The sequence below is a fragment of the Vipera ursinii genome, assembly GCF_947247035.1.
Source record: "Vipera ursinii genome assembly, chromosome: 3".
NCBI lineage: Eukaryota > Metazoa > Chordata > Lepidosauria > Squamata > Viperidae > Vipera > Vipera ursinii.
The window spans coordinates 93,135,362-93,155,049 of record NC_139516.1 but is presented as its reverse complement, the minus strand read 5'-3'; the positions used below and the strand labels follow the sequence as shown (position 1 = coordinate 93,155,049).

Below are 19,688 nucleotides of genomic sequence, written 5' to 3'. Positions count from 1 at the left end.
ATATATTTTACATTTTATTTTTCCCCATGTTGTTAATAATGCATTTCTTATATAATGATTTTGGAAATATTTATGGACTTTATTTTTCCCATACCATAAAAAAGTGTGCCACTCCAATTGTAAATCATGCCCCTCCAGATATAACAGCCTTTTATCCATTCTTTTACCCATGTTAATACAGATGCTTGATAATATAAAACCCACTCTGGTAGACCAAGACCTCCATTTTCCTTGGCATCTTGTAACATTTTCATCTTAATTCTAGCTATCTTTCCTTACCAAATAAATTTCAAGATTAGCAAATTTAAGTCTTCAAAGAATTATTTCTCAAGTCTTATAGGTATTGTTTGAAATAAGAATAAGATTTTTGGTAGTATGTTCATTTTCACTGTAGTAATTCTTCCTAATATTGACAATTGCAAGTTTTTCCATTTTTCCAAATCCAGTGTTATTTGATTCAATAGTTTTGTATAATTATCTTCTTTTATCGTTGAGCATCATGCTGTTAAATATATTCCTAGATATTTGACCTTTTTGACTATCTGCAATTCTGTTTTTTCCGACAGTTGTTTTTTTGTTTATCTGTAAGGTTTTTAATTATTACTTTGGTTTTTTCTCTGTTTATTTTCAGTTCAGCCATTTCTCTGTATTGTTCTATCTTTCCCAATAGTTTAGGAATCATCTCCAAAGGTTCTTCTAAAATAAATACCAAATCATCAACAAATGCTTGTAGTTTATATGTTTTGCCTTTTATTCCTAGTCCTTTAATTTCTCTATCTTGTCTAATAGTTCTATTTAAAACTTCCAGAGTGAAAATAAATAACAATGGAGATAATGGACATCCTTGCCTCGTGCCTTTTCCTTTCTCAAAGTTCTCAGTATAATCTCCATTCACAATCATTTTCGCTGTTTCTTTATTATATATTGTTAATATCACGTTTACGAAGTTCTGTCCAAAGTCCATTATTTGTAATTGCTGAATCATAAATTGCCAGGAAACATTATCAAGTGCCTTTTGGGCATCTAGAAATATTAGTGCCAGTTGTTTCCCTGGATGTAATTCATAATATTCTAATACATCCATTATCACTTTTAAATTATTTTTAATTTGTCTCTTTGGCAAAAAAACATTTTGGTCTGAATGTATAAATTCAGTTAAGAATCTTTTCAGTCTCTCTGCCATTATTTAAGTAAAAAATTTATAATCCATATTCAATAATGATATTGGTCTATAATTTTTTATCTGTGTCAAATCTGAGTCCTCTTTTGGTATTAAGCTAATATTTGCTTCTATCCATGTATTTGGGAGTTTAGCCTCCAAAATAAGTTCATTGCAAATGTCTTTCAGTGGTTCACTTAGTATATCTTGTAAAGCTTTATATAACTCTGCTGGTAGTCCATCTGGCCCCAGTGTTTTCTAATTTTTTTATCTTATGGCCTCTGTTATTTCCATCATTGTTATTTTTTCCTCTAACATAATCTTACAGGTTTCTGAAATTTTTTGGAAGGTTATTTTCTTCCAGATATTGGATCATTCTCTTTCTTGGAATTTCTTCTATGTCCTACAGTTTCTTGTAAGATTCTTTAATTATCTTTTTTAGTTCTTTGTTTTTAAATTGTAGGCAATCTTTCTTATCTACTAAATTATTTATCATTTTCTTCTTCTGTTTTTTAAGTTTATAAGCTAACCATCTTCCTGGTTTATTTGCATTTTAAAAAAAATTGTTTTGCTCTTTTTATCTGCTGTGCCAATTTTTCTGAATCCAACAGATTTAGTTTGTATTTTATTTTTTTCATTTCTCTTTTCAGAATCTTCTTTTGCGGATTCATTTGTAGTTCTGATTCTAGTTTTTCAAATTTTTCTTTTAATAGTACATATTGCTGTCTTTTCTGTTTTTTTTTTTTGGCCATATATGTTATAGCTATACCTCTAAAGAATGCTTTGGCTGTATCCCATACATTTTGTAATGTTTTATCTTCTTTTTTGTTTTCTTTGAAGAAAAACTCCATTTCTTTTTTTGCTAGTTCTATAAATTCTCTTTCTTTTAATATAGATTGGTTCAAAGTCCATCTTGATTTTTTTCTATTCCTCTCCACATCACTTTTAAAGGGTTGTGATCTGCCCATTTACCTGGTTCTATTTCAATTTCCTGCATATTTATCCTCAGTTCAGATATCATCCAGATCATATTGATTCTGGACCAGGGTTTTTGACTGTTTGAATAAAATGTATATTGTAATTTTCCTGGATTAATTTCCCTCCAAACATCTTGTACTCCAATTTCTTCTATCATATTAAAAACGGTCTTAAGTAATCTTCTTCCAGTTTTTCTACTTTTATAATCTAATGTTCCATCCACTATCGCATTAAAATCTCCTACTAAACAAATATTTTGGTACTCCATTTCTATTATTTTTGATAGAATTCTTCCTGGTTATTATTTGGTGTGTAGATTACTACTAACAATGTTTGTTTTTGATGTAAGTATATTTCTACCATCACAATTCTTCCTTCATCTGAATAAATCATTTTAGAATCTATTGTCTCTTTAATATATACAGCAACATCTCTTTTTTTCTATTGTGCTGATGCATGATAAAGTTTCCCAATTTTGGGGTATTCCAACAGCTTATAATATTGTTTTTTTATATGTGTCTCTTGCAGACAAATTATATCTATATTTAATTTCTGTAGTTTTCTAAAAATTTTGTTTCTTTTTGATGGGGAGTTTAGTCCAGTGGCGAACCTATGGCATGGGTGAGACCTTTCTGTGGACACGCGCACCATTGCCCCAACCCCGCCTCCCCCTGTGGCCCCCTCCTCACCAGCTGCCCCCCGTAGGAGAGTTGCCCCTGGGCGTGGCCCACGCAGAGCAGTGCAGCCAAGGACATGTCATCCAGGCAGCAGGGACAAGACTGCACTCTCATGCCCCGTCGCATCCAAATGATGCTACAGGGTGCAGGTGGAGGATGTGGCCGTCATGGTGCTGCAGGGCCACCTGGGCGATCTGCGGTGGGCCATGGAGGTGGTAGGTGGCCCTGCGGGCAGGTGGGGCAGGGGGGAGTGCGTGGGGCAGGGCGGTTTTGGGACACTCGGTGGCATCACTGGTTTAGTCCATTTATATTCAATGAAGAAAATCCATTTTCTTTCTCCATTTCAATTATTTATATTTAGGCTAGTCGATCTCATGATTCTCTGTTCTTTGGCAATTCCTTCAGTCTTGATTAGATTTCTCTTTCTGTTCTACTGTTTGTATAATTACTTCTTCAGTTACTTCTTCTATTTGTTTTTGATCTTTTCTCTCCTCTTGATGATGCACTCCTTCATCTAAGAATGCTCAATTTCTTTCATCAAAATCTTCTGCTTTCCAAATTGAATCCAACTGGTATCTTGTATTATTCCAGTTGATTAAGATCCCTTCTGGCATTAACCATCTGAAATTTATGCCTTTTGCAATCAGCTTTGTAGTTAAGAAATGATATTGTCTTCAAGTATCTCTTACTCTCTTGGGTATCTGCTTAAAGACCACAATTTCTTTATTTTTATATTGTAATGGTTCATCTCTAACTTTTCTCAGTATTTCATCTCGTTTTCTTTATAAATCTTACATGCACTTCTCTGGGTAGTTTGTATTTCCTTACCTAGCTTGAATTCATTCAAAATATTTCGTGTATCTCCATTTGCATCTGTGCTCTGTCTGCTTTCAAAGCTCTGCCTGGAGATCAATAATCACAACTGCTATATTTTCTTCTCTGTCTTCAGGGATATTTTGAAATCTTAAGTAGTGTTCCGCTTTCTCCATTTCTAAGATCGCCACCTCCCCTTCCAGATTTTGATTTGCTTGTTCTAATTTTTCATTTTCTTGTATTAGTATTTCCATTTTCTTGTCAATATAATTGATTTATTTTCCAGTTTCTGAATTATTTGTTCATTTTTAACAATCATTTGATGGTGGACTTCAAATTGTGTCTTTATGTCTAAGATTTGTTCATTTAATTTATCAAAATTACTTTTTGTCTCTTCATGATTTTTTTGTATTGATTCTTGAATTAATTTTAATGTAGTTTGCATCTCATTTTGAACCTTGCTTATTTTCTCATTCTGCAACATTGTTTCAATAGATCCCTGGGTTGTTGGGCTAGATGTTCCAACAGAGAGTGCAGAGGAAGTCTTTTTCATAAGTCTGGTGAGATTTGATGTACTCATTTTTCCAGCCAACTATCTTAGGCTAAAATCCAAACCGTAAAAGGAGCCAACTACTTTAGGCTAAATCCAATATCTCAAGGAGACAAAACAAAATAAAACAAGGAAAAAAGAAAAAAAAGCCAACTATCTTAGGCTAAAATCCAGCCAAAAAGAATGAGCCAACTACTTTAGGCCAAATCCAAATCCTCCAGTCGAGTCTCAGATGTAAAACATCGCTGTTTCCAAGTAATTCTTGTTTTGGTTATATCCAGAGTCAACAAATATAATTGTAGAAAGTCTTTTCACTTGTAAACTCATACAAAGGCACTTGGTTTACACCAGGTGTCGTTTCAAGGTCAAACACTTTCAGATTCTTTTATTATTTAGTGTTACTGTAGTATCTTCTTTCACCACTAGATGTCCTCATACACTCTTTTTGTCAATATTTGGTTTTAAAAGATTATTACAAAGTTTTTCTTTTAAAGTTCATTATAGGTTATTTACCCTAGGAATTGTATCTAATTTTCCCCCCACATCCTGTAGGTTAAATAGTCTTTCTTTGAGTCAGTCTAAGTTCAATTTTTAAGAGTTCTTTTATATTCCTTAAAATCCTTCCCCTTTCTGTAGTTGCTCGCCACTTTTAACTCTCTTCTCCCCTAGTTCTTCTGGGATCTTTATAGCTCTTCCCAATCAGGGGATCAACATTTTTAGGTCCAAAAGGAAAAGGAAAAAGAGCAGGCTCACCCAGTTTCAGCACGCTGTTGACAATCAGCTGTTTAGCAGAGCATCACAGCTCCTCGCTTTTCTTCTGGCTAATGATGACTTGGGCTGTCTGAGCTTACAAGGCAGCCTTTTCTCCATCCTTTTAGAGGGTTTCTTCAGTCCGTCTGGACCAACCGCCATCTGGTCCGGACTCCTGAGGCATCCCTCCTTCATTGCCCCTCCAGGGCAACTTTCCGACCCCTTGAGGTCACCGGGCAGAATGAAATCGGGCAAAGAAGCCATACCGGAAGTCAAAAACTAGCTGCACAATTATGTCACTATTTTATAATCCCAAATGTTTTTAGAACATGAATGTCATATTTCACCATTTGTACCTGACAGTGTTTCTGAAATGTCATGCAACTAAGATACGCTCATTTTCTGAATTGAAATTCAAGGCACATCTCTTGATTTTTTTTTAGATGTTACCATTATCTTTATTAGGAAGTGGAATAAAATTGCACACAAAGGAGTCATTTAAAAAAAAAGAGGAGGGGAAGGAAGAAGAAGAATCACCATGAACACAATATAGATTTCAAACTCTTTTGGATGGATCTTGAGAGAAGGGAGCTGAGGTCAGAGCTCCCAAATCCCTTCCTTTTGATTGGTGAAAGAATATCAACATTTAGAAATTCAAAGGGCCAACAGACTCAGCAGCAAAAGATGGCAGGCAGGGTATCACTGGCAGCCTCCATAGAGAAGAAGGAAGATATTTCCAAGAAACAGAAAATCAGATATTTCTGATTACAAGAAACCTGGCAACTGCAAAGGATTAAAGCCCAGAAGTCTCTGTCTGCTCTCCAGTGATGTCCTCAAGGGGGTAGAAAGGATTCCTTGATTTTCTGAATGGAAGGCTTAGGCCAGGGCCAAGGCACACCAGGAGTCTTGACAAGGGCCAATGTTTAGACCCAACAGCTGGGACATGGCAGATGCTGGGAAAGTGTAGCCTTCTGGCTCATATTTGACCTGGGGATGGGGGTCCTCCAGCCTGTTTTCAGAATTACTTGGACGCTGGGAAGTTGATACTGTTGCTTGTCCTGGATATTGTGGGCTAATGGCGGATTCGCTTTTTAAAGAGACTGTGCTCACTGAGTTTGTAAGTGAGGAAGGAGAATTGGTGGTTGAAGTTGTGGAACTGTTTGTTGAGGATTTGCTTTTACCAACATTTTTAGGTTTCCATTTTCTGGTCTGGATGCTTTCCTTTTTCATTGCCAGAGGTCTTGGCACCCCATGGAGTTTTGTGTATTATCCACAGGCATTGCACACTGGCTTCCCTTCTGCATTCCGTCTCCAGAGAGTTGTGTTGGTCGTGTGACAGTTAATCCAGCAAAGACCAGCTCGATGAGTTGAAGACATTCTGTGGCTTGATAAGAGGCCTGTTGATCCCATTCATTTTGTGATAGAGGCCACAGGCATTGCACAGATAATGCCCTGTGCCATCTTTCCTCTATAAGGGGGTGGACATGGCCCCACAGTTAACACATTCTTGGCCATCGGGGTATTCCTCCAAGAACTCGAACATGGATCTTTAGCCATGCAAGGCTCCTTGTCATGTCTGGAGGCTATGCAAGATGCTGCTCTCAAAATGGCTGGTGGGCCAGGATAGAGGCATCTCTGCTGGGTTCACATAAGCACCGGGATACCGGCTGGAGTAGGATCCATTGACAGAGCACATCAGAGTGTTGCCGTACTGGTCACACCCTCCAGCGCCCAGCAACAGTGGACTTTGTTAGCTCCCATCTTGACCAGCAGTGCTCCCCCCAGGAGGGCTGTGGGTGTAGGAAAAACCAGACGGTGGGTGAGGGCTGCCAGCATTGAAGTGAGAAGCCTTAGCGCTGGCTGGCTGACCCCACCCAGGGTGGCCACCCAGAGGATGGCCATGGTGGGTGGGATAACAGCTTTGCAGGTAGGCTTTGGAGCATGGAGGAAACTTGACTGGTGGGGACGTACACCACCAGACATGCTGGGGAGTGCAGGAAATTGCTAGAATCATGGGGGTAGGCTGATTGGCTAGGATTTGGAGCAAGTGCCAAACTCTGGTACATTTTATGTCCTTCAAAGCACAGACAACACTGGATCAAAGCAAGTGGTCAGGAGTCCATCAAGACAAGCCAGCAATTTGGATGGGAAAGGACCAGAACAGGAAGACAAAACATTTGGCTAAACTTCTGGGCTGTTACAGTCAAAGGAATTGTCAAGCACCTTCCTTCGTAACTAAAACCAGGCCGAAAACATCAAGATTTTTCGCTGCTCTCGTGAAACATTGAGGCACAGTCCTAGGTCTCTGCTCGACAGTAGCAAAGTTCGATGAATTTTGTTTTTGCGTAGATGGTGGGGGCCTTTCTTCCGTCCTTTTAGAAGGTTTCTTCAGTCATCTGGTCAGGACTCCTGAGGCATCCCTCCTTCTTCATTGCCTTTCCAGGGCAACTTTTCGACCCCTTGGGGTTGCCGGGCAGAATGAAATCGGACTAAGAAGCTGGAGACCTGGGTTCTTCCACCCATCTCGTCGAATGCCAAACCGGAAGTCAAAGACTAGCGCACAATTATGTTACTATTTTATAATCCCAAATGCTCTTAGAACATGAATGTCATATTTCATCATTTGTACCTGACAGTGTTTCTGACATGTCATGCAACTAAGATACACTCATTTTCTGAATTCAAATTCAGGGTACTTCTCTTAATGATTTTGGAAAGTTTACACGTTGTAGAGAACTTGTTGTGATAAAATGTAATGTGAGTTTCTGAACATCTCTCAAGAGATCATAGAGCACTGACTCCAGGACTTTCCTTTAAGAACACCTATTTTTGCTGCATCACTGTGGTTGAATGATGCATTCATTCAGAAAAGCTGGGCAGAATTATTCACCTCTCCTGCTGTGAAAGAGGCAGAGCTGGAACAGTAATTCATGCTGAGGTGCTACAAAGATTTGCGCTGTCTCATGAATTTGTATCTTGGGCTTCCATGAGGCTTTAATTTAATTTGTCTAATTTATATCTCATGGTTCAGTACTTGAGAATTTCTTAATGCAATGGGTTGCTTTTATCTTGCACATTTTCAGTTAAAGAGAAAACATTGAACACATATTTCTTGTAAATGTATTATCGACTAGTAATTTTCCCCTTTATTTTCTTTTAAAGATATTTGATTTAATGGATGCAAAGGCACGTGCAGATTGTATTAAGGAAATTGATCTTCTTAAGGTAATTTTCTTTTCTTTTCTGAAATGAATATATTCCAACATTACTATTTTGATAATAAAAGAACCAATAAGTTATTGGATATAGGTAATTTTGTGCATGTCATTACATATGAGTAGCAAGCTATCTTAGCTTAGAGCTTCACTGAATAGTCAATAGGTCAGTTTGAATTAAAATTTTATGTCAGATTCACATTCATCTGTGGAATTTGAAGCAGACTAAATCTGGCCTAGTGACTTTCTTCCTGGGGGAATGAGAATGAATCCTGAAAAGGCACCAAAGGTCTTCCAGCAACTTAAAACTGAGTGAACAGCTCTCACCTACTGATCTTACTATACACCAGATGTACTTGATAAAGTGAGCCATAATTTAAGAACTTTACCCGATAATAAATTGATCCAACCTTTAAACCAAAGATCCTATATGAATTTTTGTTATTTTTCTCTATAGACTAATGTGGCTTTCCATCTAGAAATTAATTTCAGCATACACATTTTATAGGTTTTGGGTGTTTCTTCTCCACATGGTAATAGATTATATGCTATGTTTTAGGTTAGAACATAACTTAAATTTTATTTTAACTTACCTATAATTTTAAAAAGGATCATTGTTTGCTCATAGGTTATAGAGTTCTTGTTTTTGTTAACATGCTACCTTTCTCTACTGCCTTCCCTTACTTTGAAATAGGTTTGTTATATGGGTGGTATGATGAAGGCACTGGCCAAGGAACGTAAACATATTCACAAAAAGAAAAAAACGCATAGCTGAGATTATTTATATGTATTGTATTACACTTGAACCAATTACTGAGGGATTTTTTTGTTGTCAAACCTTGTAAAAGTAGGGGTCTTCAAACTTGGCCCTTACTGAGGAATTCTGGGAGTTGAAGTCCACAAGTCATAAAAGGGCCAAGTTTGAAGACCCCTGTTGTAAAGTATTTGGTTTCCATTTTGCTTTATTTTTAAAATGTTTCTAAAATCTGCAGATAGTGTTTGCTATAGGAAAATATATGCTGCTTGTTTTAAGTGTTTATTATAACATATGATTTTAAAAATTAGTTAGGTATGTAATCTATTTTTCACTTATTATGTTTACACCTTTTATTTATGCAGATAGCTCTTAACTTATATCTGGTCATTTAGTGACCATGCAAAGTTATGGCACACTTCTCTGGGGCTACTCATATAGCTCATTGAAATTCTGATGGCTAGGTCACTTGCCCACAGTCGCATGATCACATTTTGGGTGCTCAGCAACTGACCCCACATTTATGACTACTTGCAGTGTCCCGAGGTCGTGTGACCACAATTTACTACATTTCCCCCCCCCAAAAAAAACCTGTCATTTACTTCAGTTTTCAGCAAAAAATGCCAATTTTCAGACAATGGATGCGCTTAATGACTGTGGTCTTTGGTTTATGACAGCCACATTTGTATAACAAGCCAACCCAAGGAAGGTTGTAAAATTGAGAAAAGTCCTGAGGTGACTCACTTAACTATCAGCATGACTTATGTCCATAATTCTGGGATCAATTACAATCATAAGTCAAAAGACTATTTATTTTATTTTAATTCCATTTATATCCCGCCCTTCTCCGAAGACTCAGGGCGGCTTACAAGCTTAGCAGTAGCCTTCATTCTATGTATATGCCTGCTTATTAGGGCTTTCACACACACCCCCCAAGCGGCATTATTACAAAGTCAGCTTAATTGCTCCCAACAATCTGGGTCCTCATTTTACCTACCTCGGAAGGATGGAAGGCTGAGTCAACCTTGAGCCTGGTGGGATGCGAACCTGCACTAATTGCAGGCAGCTATCTGTACAATTGTACATTAATCTGTCCATAATTTTATCTTTTCAAAAATTTCTTCTGCAGCATGCTGGAAACGATACATCAAACCTTTGCACTTTGCACTGCTAAGCTTGTAAGCCGCCCTGAGTCTTCGGAGAAGGGCGGGATATAAATGGAATTAAAATAAATAAAATAAATAAAATAAAGTCTTTAGGTTTTAAATTATTTTATGTATTGTTTTATGTACAATGCTATATTATTCCATTGAAAAGAACAGCATTCGCTAGTGTTAGTATTGGATTTTTTTTAAAAAAATGCCAACATTGGGCATTGGCAGAAGATAGATCCTTGCAAGAACAGGTTTCAGCATAGAGAAAACCTATTTCCTAATTGTCACTAAGCAGTTATTTGTATTCTTTTGTATAGCCAACATCTTGAATCCTTGTGACTACTTGAACAAATCCCTGCAGGTTTCTTAAGACTTCCAGAAGTTCTTTGCCATTGCCTTCTTCCTAGGTCTGAGAGAAAATGTCTGGCCCAAACTCATGAAGTAGCTTCAGGCCTAAAGCAAGACTAAAACTTACTTTCCTGGGTTCTAGCCCAGTGCCTTTAACCACTATGTTAAACTGGCTCTGTAAATAAAACATAATATTTAATTTTATTATAATTGTATTATATTTTAAAAACAAAATGCATTTTATATTATAATAATAAATACTATGAATATAATTAAAATTAAAAAATAAAATATATTTAATTTTAAAATAAAAGAGGAGAATATCCTGAAAACTTGTCTACAGAGATTCTTAGTCATCCAGGACATGGTTGTCCCAAAGGTGATTTTTTTTAACAAGGCAACTGAATGAATGAACCTTTATTGTCAAAGTACAAACATGTATACATTGAGATTGGCTGAGCCTCCCTTTGTGCCCCCAACCCCCAAGTTACAGTGACACAAAACCTCCATCTTATTACACCATGTGAGCTAATTGCACAATGCACCGGCCTCACAAGTCAATTATACATAAAGTTTATAAAATTATTTCCCATACAAAAGCCTAACAGCCCATGGATAAAAGCTGTTTTTCAGCCTGTTGGTACGGCTGGCTATGCTTGTCAGGACCCACCTCAATCCACATCTTAGGAAATAAGAACTCTTGGGTGCAAGTTTAGTCCAAAAGGAAAATGTTTACTAGGATGGAATCGATTGTGGGAATACAAGACGGAATCTAACAAAAGTTACATTTCAATCCTATATAAAGCATTCCCATTTCAGCCCCTCCCCTCATCCATTTGGTCAGGCTGTCATCAGTTGCTAGGTGTCAGGTCCTTCCATGGGAAAGGGAACTCTCCTTGGTTTTATGGTTATTGCTTTCCTTTTCAGTTGTAAATGAAGATACAATCCAGACCTGTCTGTCCCCCTCCTTCCCCCAGTTAAAACATCCCCTGTTGTTTGAAAATCGCTTTAGTAACCATCCTCTCTCCCCCCCTCGGAGAAAAATAGCACGTTGTTCTACCTATACAATTATGAAATGTGATATAAATGGATTCTGACAATGCTCCTGTATCTCCTACCCGATGGTAGGAGAGTGAAGAGATACCGACCAGGGTGTGAGTCATCCCTAAGAATTTTCCTCACTGTTCCAAGGCAGCGAGCCCTGGAGATATCATCCAGTGGTGTCAGGGGACAGCCCACAATGTCTTGTGCTGTGCTCACTACCCTCTGTAATACTTTCCTGTCCGCGGCTGTCAGACCAGCATACCAAACCACAATACCATACAAGAGGACGCTCTCTATAGTAGACCGGTAAAAAAGGGTCATAAGCCATTGTTCTACCCTGTTCTTCCGCAACACCCTGAGAAAGTGAAGTCTCTGTTGGGCCTTTCTGGTCACCTGGGTTGTCTTAACTTTCCAGGTCAGATCTTTCTTGTTTTCTTTGAAGATATTTCATTTCTCATCCAAGAAGATGAAAGAAGCGACTTGGATGAGAAGTGAAATGTCTTCAAAGAAAACAAGAAAGTTCAGTTGCCTTGTAAAAAAGCACTTTTGGGACAGCCCGAAAATTTGAGTTTGGTTTACTTTCGCTGCCTTAACAAGGATTGCATTGATTTGTAAGTTGGGGGTTCTTCAGGTATTTTTTTTTCTTTTTTAAACCTGGCGAGTATGGAAAGAATGGATATAATTTTAATTTTAATTATAAAATAGGAAAAGTTATTTTCCCACTTGGGGAGATTTAAATGGCAGAGTAATAGTTATCATATAAATATGTTATCATTTTTACTACTGGTGTATTGTATCTGTGAATAGTAGTCTGTAGGCTGAAATATATTTGTTTTCGTAGCAACTGAACCACCCGAATGTAATCAAATATTATGCATCATTTATTGAAGACAATGAACTAAACATCGTGCTGGAATTAGCAGATGCTGGAGACCTTTCTAGGATGATCAAGGTATGAGTTTTTCTTGTTAGAATGAATTACATATAGATATTTAGTTTGATTAATGATAAGGAGTAAATTTCACTCAATCTAGAAAAAATAGCTAATGTATTTCATATAGTAGGTATATGTACATCTTATTTATTCAATTGAGACTTTTACAATATAACCAGCTGCTAAAGATTATATTTTATTGTCAAATAAATTATATAGGATAATATAGATGAAATAAAAACAGAATTATCCCCGAAATTAGACACATGAGCCCTAATAGTATAATTGGATTCCTATGCCCTTCAGGTTTGACCCAGAATTTAATTATAAAAACTAATTCGAACTTGAATATATGATAAATAAGAATGGGTCCACCAGACATATTTATATATTGTGTCTTTGGAATACACATATTGCTCCCCAAAAGACATGTGGATACTTTCCAGCAGTCATTCTCCAGTTTATTGTTTGAAAGTTGCTTATAAAAATTCTATACAATTCTCTTTCTATTGTTTGGGAGTGGGGAAAGATGAATTAGGAATTAGTATGGCAACTGGTACAGGTTTGTTTGGTTTTTTAACCTATTTTTGGATTCTCTAAAGCAGAACTAGAATCAATACTGAGGCAAGCAGCCTATTATGATCTCTTCTTTCTTCACCTATATTAATCTACTTTCTTACCCCTCCCTCTATTTTTCCTTTTTTGATTTGTTTCTATAACAAATCGTAAGTGTATTGTATTCCAAAAAGAACATACATTTATTTATATTTAAAAGTAGATTAATATTAGCAGGTAAAATGAAACATGTTTTGGCTAAATGTTTGTAAATCAATGCAGTAGATATTTTATACAACACATAAAATAAGGAAATACTCATCTTTCAGTATCGTTCATTGGTCTACGATCAAAATAGTTATTACTTATGCACACACACACATACATACATGTATGTTCACAGACACATTTTCAGTATTGTTTTTATTCACATCTCTAAAATATGTTACATTGAAGAAGAAAAGTACATAAGTATAAAATATGAGGATTCTGTGAATCCCCAAAGAAATTAATGCCAGAGAATCAATATAGAATATCCTTGCACTCCTCTGCTATAAATGAAAATCCTTAATATATTTTAACATTTCATATTACATTAAATATAAAATACAAAAAATATGTAAACCCACATTTACGGCCAGTTGCAGCATCTCACAGTCACATGACCACAATTTACGACAATTTGCTAGATTTCTGGGAAAAAACATCCATTGTGAACAGTGGATTCACAACTGGGGCATTTGCTTAATGACTACCTCAGAAAAAATGTTATAAAATCAGGCCAATCATGTGATGACTTGCTTAATGACCAGCATGACTTATGAATAATAGAATAACAAGATTTGCAAGGGACCTTCGAGGTCTTCCAGTCGACCCCCTGCTCAGACAGGAAACCCTATATCATTTCAGACAAATGGTTGTCCAATTTCTTCTTTAAAACTTCCAGTGTTGGAGCATTCACACAAATACAGTTCTGAGTTGAGGAGTACCTGTATAGCAACACAAACAACATACTCTATTATCAAATATTTCAGTAACCAAATATGAAATTTAGAAATAAACATTTGGTGAACTTATAGACGGGCAACTTATTTAAATTATGTTCTAAAGATATCCACTCTTGTTTTTTCTAATTGGCATATTGTTTAAAAAGTCCAAAAGTCAAATATTTTCATTTTTCCAATTTGTATATTTAAGTAAATAACTATAAAATGAGTATGTGTAATATACACATTTCAAAACTATACAATTTGTTTGTTTCATTTCATCCTAATTTTTCTTCAACCACAGTAGCATTGTTCTTCAGACGATATTAGTTAACAAGTCAATACAGTGTCTCATGTTTGTTGAAGTACAATTTTATTTTGCTACTACACTTTGAAAATAGAACTTTATTTTGTATGTTCCTTGGAAGAGAATACAATAAATTTATTTTTTACTTTGAATAATGTTTCTTGCTAAAATGACAGTTTTAAGTTAAGCTAATTAATAGGATACATAGATGGATAATGTTTTGGTAAATTAACCAAACTGAATGCATTTGCTTAAGTAATACTGTGTGTTTTTCTCTTTTAAATGTGTAATGCATATTAATATAATCTAGCTACCTATTTTTAATTTTGGCCTTTTTATGTGGCAGAGACAAGGTATGAAATAGTTGTCTTCCTTTTAATTACCTTGCTTTTAATACATATTCTTTTATTTTGATTCCAGTGATATGGTTGGCAGTTTCTTTTGAAAAAAATATGAACTAAAAATAATTTGATATAGTTTTCTAGATTTACAGAATTTCTAATTACAGGAATTTTCCATAATATTCCATATTATATAGAGGTGTTAGTCTTCCATTCCATTTTTTGGAGAGTATCAGAATGGGAATGCTGATTTACTTTTAATACCGTTACCTCTTAGGTAGTTCTTCGGAGAAGACAGTTCTGAATGTAATCATATCCTTGTATAAATCACAGTTTGAATCTATGGTTAGTAAATTTACCAATTAATGTTACTGTACTTGACTCTTTTCCCCCTGCTGTTTTAATCCAGATTTTGTCCATGGTCAGATTTGATTCTATTCCCCCCCCAGTTCTGTTCAATGGTATTTTCAGTTGCCCCTTAACATACAGTACACATCATGTTTTATGTAGTGAATTCAGATTACCATTTGAAGTTAATGACAGCTTGATCTGGCTATGTTTAAATATGCATAAAGTGTCATGGTATAGTAACATTTTCCTAGTTCTTGTACTATGAATTTATGTTAGAAATATAGGAGGTTGGGAGGGAAATGCATTTCCAGATACTTTTTAGGTGACAATTTGAGGAGAAATGATATGTAACACATTAGAAAAACAATAATGCCTCTAAATGTACATTGCTTATTATGTGAACAGAGAGAATCAATAATTAAACTCAAGAAGCAGTAATTAAATTAAGATATTAATGGGCTTCTGTTCCTACTTTCATTGGATTCTTTTGGTGTATATTTGGCATGGAATTGTAGCATTGCGCATTCTTTGAAAACAGTTGGAGGCCCTGCTGACTATAGGCATCACACCTCTTGGCTATTCATTAAAGAGTCCAATCTCTGTTAGGCTGTTGGGCAGGTCTGGAAAGAAGAAGAAGAAGAAGAAGATACTGTTTTAAGACTTGCCTGAACTGTAATGAGTGGATTTCTTAAACCAGTGGCATCTTTTTTCCAGGCTTTCATAGAAGTCTGGAAAAGATTAGATTTTTTTTTTTAATGATCAGTCAAAAAGTGCTATGCTTCTTTCAGGTCAGAAAGTTCCTTTAAAAATAGACATAGGAACACAGTGCTTTAAAACATTATAATAAATAAATATTATGTAATGTATATGTCTATTTTAATAACTATATTAGCATAAATAAGCTTATATACTTTGCACTATAATTTACAAGAAAATTTATAACTATATGGCTTAAAAAAAGAAACTTTGCACTTGGCTGCCTAAGGGAGAATAAGCAAACAAAATATTTGGGGAAAAATTCTATTAAGCAAACAAAACTAAGAACCTCTATATGAGAGGAAAAGGGAAAAAAGTGCAGAAATCAGGCTATTCAGATATGCCTATTGATTTTTAAATATTCACAGCCCTCATATACCAAGCATCTTATCTTAATAAGCAAAACATAATGTGCTTGATTGTATTCTATTATTATATTATTGGCTATGGCTATGAAAAATGTACAAAAGAGATGTCTTGCAAGGTGCATTATATGAATGAAACACTACTCTTTGAAGTATTAAAACAAAGTATATGTCTGCTTTGAATGTTGTCCCTGGTTTTCCTTGTATGTGTGTGTGTGCATAATGCCATGAAAAATGCTGGTGGTACACAAATGCACAAATACAGCATTTAGACAATAGCTTTTGTAACAGGCATAGAGTAAATAACTTAAGATATTCTTTTTTTGGTGCATCTCTAGATTTTTATGTTTGCCACTTAATTAACCAATGCAATATTTTTTTTTTGCCACAATAACATAGGATGTCAATGGTGTAAAGGATTTTGTATCCAGTCTCATGTTCTGGTTACAAAATATTAATGAAATATGGACTTACTATGGCAGTGATCCTTCACAAGAGCATACTAAGCTGGATCCCTTATGGATTTAGGGTAATATATGAGAACACTTTAAAAGCTCCCTGTCTGCATATTTGACTCTCCCAACAGAGTGCTGGTTTCATTATGGAATTCAGAAATGACTCAGAGTAATATATGTGATCAGTTTGATGCAGTTATACTCACCTTATTTGACTCTTCTATATAGCAAGAAGTTGTGGTGTGTGGTGATGTAGTACAGTTAGCCCTCAACTTACAACTGTTCATTTAGTGACCATTCAAAATTACAACGGCTCTGAAAAACGTCACTTATGACCGTTTTCACAGTTATGACCTTTGCAACATCCCCATGATCGTGTGATCAAAATTCAGATGCTTGACAACTAGTTCATACTTATGATCGTTGTTGTATCCCAAGGTCATGTGATCACCTTTTGCGACCTTCTGACAAGCAAAGTCAGTGGGGGAAGTCAGATTCACTTAACAGCCAGGTTACTAATTTATCAACTGCAGTGATTCAGTTAACTACTGTGGCAAGGAAGATTGTAAAATGGGGCAAAACCCATTTAACAAATGTCTCACTTAACAACAGAAATTTTGGGCTCAGTTCTGGTTGTAAGTTGAGGTCTATCTGTACAGGTACTCTTCAACATACTGCCATTTTTTAGCAACCATTTGAATTTACAATGGTGACTTATGACCAGTCCTTACACTTAAGACCATTGCAACATCCCTCCCAGTCACATGATGAAAATTTGGGTACTTGGCAACTGGCATGTGTTTATGAGTGTTGCAGTATCGTAGGGTGATGTAATTGCCATTTGTGGCCTTTCAGCTGATATTTGCTAGCAAGCTGAATTTGCTTAATGATCACTTGTTTTACTTAATAGCCATAGTGATTTCCTTAATGACCATGGCAAACAGGTGATAAAATCGGGCTTGACTTAATTAACAACAGAAATTCTGTCCCCAGCTGTGATCTTAAATAAAGGAATATCTTTAGTAAGATAATAGTCAGAATGCAAATGGGGGAAAACTCCAGCCAAATGTGAGGAAATAGAACTTAGTTTATTTCTGTGTCAATACCAAGAAGAAATATTTTTCCAGTGCTATTGCATTGGCACAACACAGTCCGGTAAAACTATCTTTAGTGCTTAAGGGGTTCCTTTAATTTGATCCCATGGGTTATCTTAGAGAATCTCAAATGCCCACTGTGAATATTTGCAAAACACTTTTCAAGGTAAAATTATCCTATCACAATAATAGGATGAAAAAGTAATTCTTTTCCTTCTTTACTGTGAAGTCTAGGTAAACTTTAATCCTCAAAAAGTCCGAATAGGTTTGAGGCTAGCAGGAGCAACCAGAAAAAGTAGGCACGTATTTTGAATTACCTTTTTGTGTCTTGATAATCTGAACGATTCTATACTGATGTGAGAGTTGAATAACAGTTTGAAAAGTACTGCTGCTATAGCTGTATTGTGGGTCCATGGTCAACTAAAACCAGCTTCCTCCCCTTCCTCTTTCTCATATATGTTGCTCTTTGGCAGCATTTCCAACTAACTGTATGCAGAAAAACGAAAATAAAACCTTATTAGAATCTACTACCTTAACTCACAAATAAAACAATTCATTTAAACAAATCAACTTGGAAAGCAGATTTATCTGGCACCAAACTAAAGTAAGGCACACTTCACTTTGAAGTGATTGCCATAAACTTGATGCCATCACTTAAAGCAGGGGTGTCAAACTGCCGGCCCGCGGGCCGGAGCGTCACGGAGAAACCGCGCCCATCCCATTGCCGGCAATGGGAAAAAGTTCTGATACGTCGCGCGACGTCACGTGACATCGCGAGTTTGACATGTCTGACTTAAAGGATATCATGCCTTAGAGTTTGGAAACACCTGGAGGAGAATTTCTAAAGATAGACCTGGCTTGTTTGGTATTTCAGCATTCCATTGGAGATACTTCCAGTGCATGGGAAATGTGTAAAGGAAGTTCCTGGACAGGTATAAGTTGTATCTGTTGTGTTTTGTACCTTTCTGCTGGCATACCAATTTCTGATGCACTAAGAAGAAATTGCATGCCTTAAAGACAGTGTAGAGAAAAATGTTTGACTTTGGTTATAAGTTATGATGGATATCAAAATAACTCAAAATACACCACTAGATCTTCTGAGAATCTGGCAAGATAGGAGGAAGACAGGGGCTGAAAATGGGAAATTTGTCTCAAGTAACTAACCTCCTTCTCTAAATGTGGCAGACTCCCTGTTTCCCACCATATCTTCCTCTGCCTATCCTGATTCCTGTTCCAACTCTCAATCCCTGCCTCAGTTTTTTCTACTGTGGGTTACAGAAGGCAACTACGCTTCCCTTCAATTCCTATACAGCAGACATGTCAAACACAAGGCCCGGGGCCCAGATCCAGCCCGTGAAGTGCTTTCATGTGGCCCACGAAGCCATCCTGGAAACAGTGAGAGAACAGCCCCCACTGCCTTGGCCCTGGCCCAGAGACCCTCCTTCTGCCAGAGACCCTCAGATCTGTCCCACTCCTGCCCAGGCCCCCATAGGCACCCTTGATGCGAACAATGTACAGCTGGCCACGCCCACCCAGTAGGTCATACGCACTCTAGCCACACCTACCAAGTAGGCCACGCCCATCCTGGCCATACCCACCCGGCCCCTTGAGGGCAACCGCAATGCTGATGCGGCCCTCAATGAAATTGAGTTTGACACCCCTGCTATACAGGTAGTCCTTGACTTACAACAATTCACTTAGTGGCAACAGCACCAAACAAAGTGACATATCACCGTTTTTCACACAACCAATGCAGCATTCCCATGGTCATGTGAACCAAATTCGGACGCTTGGCAACTGATACATATTTATGATGGTTGCAGTGTCCTGGGAATCATGTGATCACCTTTTTGTGACCTTCTGACAAACAAAGTCAATGGGGAACCCAGATTCACTTAACAACCATGTGACTAAGTTAACAACTGCAGTGTTTCACTTAACAACTATGGCAAGAAAGGTTGTAAAATGGGGCAAAATTCACTTAACAGCTGTCTCACTTAGCAACATAAATTTTGGGCTTAATTGTGGTCATAAGTCAAAGGCTACCAGTAAACTCACATACCCTCAACTTTACCTTCTTCTCTGCATTTGGAAACAATTCC

The 19,688-nt window shown here is 36.7% G+C and overlaps 1 protein-coding gene and 1 pseudogene across 3 annotated transcripts in view; one reads left to right on the top strand and one right to left on the bottom strand.

Annotated features, from left to right (window-relative positions):
• Window positions 1-19,688, top strand: part of NEK7 (NIMA related kinase 7) — a 78,580-nt gene that overhangs the window by 26,761 nt on the left and 32,131 nt on the right. For both annotated transcript variants that reach the window (XM_083359932.1, XM_083359931.1), the window contains 2 exons: window positions 8,090-8,152; window positions 12,284-12,394. In XM_083359932.1, coding sequence (XP_083216058.1) covers window positions 8,090-8,152; window positions 12,284-12,394 — 174 coding nt within the window. The remainder of the gene's footprint in view (window positions 1-8,089; window positions 8,153-12,283; window positions 12,395-19,688) is intronic.
• On the bottom strand, window positions 5,804-7,016 carry LOC310638681 (transcription factor GATA-5-like; annotated as a pseudogene). Its single transcript has one exon. The product of its transcript is annotated as a transcription factor GATA-5-like (transcript).